The following is a 2221-nucleotide window of genomic DNA, read 5'->3' as shown; positions in this document are numbered from 1 at the left end:
TGCGTCTCCACGTGTGCGGCAACGACGACGTCACATCCTTCTGGTGCGCCAGGTCCGCGGCTCTGCGCCCGGCCCGTCCTTGACACGGCGGCGGCGTGCCTCTGCACGCTCGTGCCGCCGCTGCCGCCGCCTGCTCTCTGATAGGAGCGCGCGACACATTGGCCGTGCCCGCCGGCCCCGCGCGCCCGCCGGCACTCGCTCGCGATCATGACTTGCTGGCTGACGCGCTCGGCTGATCGCGCGGTCGACCGCGCGAGACGCGACGGGATTCGATTTATTTTTGCAACGTGCCGAAAGTTTCCCCTTTCAGGCCTGGATGGGAAACTCTCCAACGCAGAATGATCGTTTGAAGAAGAGTTTTGATTCTCAGGCGGACAATGCTGCTCCTCGGTCAAGGTGTTCTCGCAGCGGTGCCGCAGGAGCGGGCAGCCGCGGCAGCTGGGCTGAGATAGTGCGGCGCGGCCGATGGCCGAGTGGATTGCCGTTCGTGAAAGTTTCAGGAGCCTGCCCTGCGCCGGCCGTGTTACGGGTCCTCCGAGAGCCCTGCCCGCCCTGCCTGCTGCAGAGGTGCCGGGGTCGCCTTGACCCGCTCTGCCCCCAGCAGCGCTCCTCTTCCGCTCCGTTTCCTCGCGAGGCTCGCCAGGCGCCCGGCGCACAGGCCACCCCTCGCGCGCGCGCGTGTGTGCGGTATTGTGCGCGCGCCTGCGGGTGCGGGTCCGTTCGTCCTCACGTGCTTGCTCTTCCTCCCGCAGCTGACCGAGCACGCCGTGTCCTCCGCCAGCTCGCCGAGCACCGCCCCCCGCCTCTGGATCCGCCCTTGAACCGACACGTCATACGCGATACGCTGTGGGTCCTGTCGGGGGACCTGGTACCAGCGGGGGGCCGAGCGGCGGGGACCAGCGGGGACCACTGGGTACTCGAGGCGTCGGCCCGGTATCTCGCCGGTGCTGTCGCCGGTACAGCCCGTGCCGGCCTGTCCCGCGTGGCAGCTGATCTGGCAGCCCTCCAGGACGCCGCTCGCACGCCGCCGCCGCCGTCCAGTCCGTGTCCACGGTCTCCATGGTGACCGGCCGAGCTGGCCTCCTGCCGCGTCAGCCAGTCGCCGCCTCTGCCTCTCGCACCCCGTGAGCCGTGCTCCAAGACAATGTCCGCCAGCAAGCCCCGCCAGCAGGATGGCCAACTCGGGTGGGCGCCGGTGGCGACCGCCGAGGAGGACGAGCTGGAGGAGCTGGTGCTGGGCGGCTCGGCCGCTGCCTTGAGCCCCGCCGGCCCTTCGTCGCGAAACGGTTGGTAACAATGGCGAGCCGGCCCGCCTGCTACCGCCTCGCCTGCTACCCGCGCTATCGCAATGTGAGCGACAGCAGATGTGTCCTCAGCAAGCACGCCAGTCTCTCTAGCACGTCGGGGCGATTCGCTGTCGGTCGGACCTCCCATTTATTATTGGAAGACGCGGAAATTGTTTGCGCTCTTAAATGGCAGTCTTATAGTTTTCTACGAGGGATAAAAAACTAGCCGCTAAAATACCTTGCATTTTTTTAAATATTAGCGTTTATCCAAATCAGAAACGGAGGTTCGCCTTACAGCGAAGTTTTTGCACTGTTGGTATTCGTCTGTCTGCCTCTGCCTGCACCAGTATTTGTCTCTTCCTTACCGCTCACCTCTCTTCTTCAAGCCAACATCGAGCACCTTGCCATAAAGATAGCGATTTAATCGTCGCCTGCACCCACGATTGTAATTCTTTTCCCTAAAATTTGGGCACCGTCTCTTCGCACCTCGCACTCTTTCTTTCACTTTTCTCTCTCTCCTGCACTTGTGCTTCTTTTACTCTCATTTTAATTCTATGGAAACCCATTTATGGTCCCGTGACAGGTTTGATGTGGTAGTTCCTCAAAGTGAGCCGCAGGAGGGGCGCTCCGGGGCGTTCCCAGGACTTGTTTGTGGCGGAGGTCGAGTCGCACCCCTTGCTTGCCTACGTATACAATAAGATGCTTTGTCATACAAATCGACTACCTATCTAGCGTCTCGAATGAGGTCACGACCTGCGTGCCCGCGCCCGCTAGCACAACCGGGGACATGAACCTCCTTCCACCGGACGCCGCAACATTTTGTCAAGGAAGCTCGTCGGCGTGGCTCGGCCGCACTCGTGTAATCTGCCCGCAGCACGAGTCTCTGAGCGTCTCGGCTCTTTTAAAACCTCGATAAAGAGTGGTTCAGGAAGGGG

General features: G+C 62.2%; 1 protein-coding gene across 3 annotated transcripts in view; it reads left to right on the top strand.

Moving 5' to 3' along the window:
• The window catches only part of LOC113207495 (gastrula zinc finger protein XlCGF57.1), a 15734-nt gene that overhangs the window by 5339 nt on the left and 8174 nt on the right, over nucleotides 1-2221 (top strand). Inside the window, exon 1 of one of the 3 annotated variants that reach the window (XM_026424086.2) lies at nucleotides 753-1286. The exons of the other annotated variants lie outside the window; for them this stretch is intronic. Within the exon in view, the coding sequence (XP_026279871.2) occupies nucleotides 1145-1286 (142 nt within the window). The 5' untranslated portion in view covers nucleotides 753-1144. Of the gene's footprint in view, nucleotides 1-752; nucleotides 1287-2221 lie in introns of those variants that run through there. 3 annotated transcript variants of the gene reach the window in all.

Source organism: Frankliniella occidentalis, unplaced genomic scaffold (assembly GCF_000697945.3).
Source record: "Frankliniella occidentalis isolate FOCC.00 unplaced genomic scaffold, Focc_3.1 Scaffold28, whole genome shotgun sequence".
NCBI lineage: Eukaryota > Metazoa > Arthropoda > Insecta > Thysanoptera > Thripidae > Frankliniella > Frankliniella occidentalis.
This window is presented reverse-complemented; position numbering and strand designations above follow the sequence as displayed.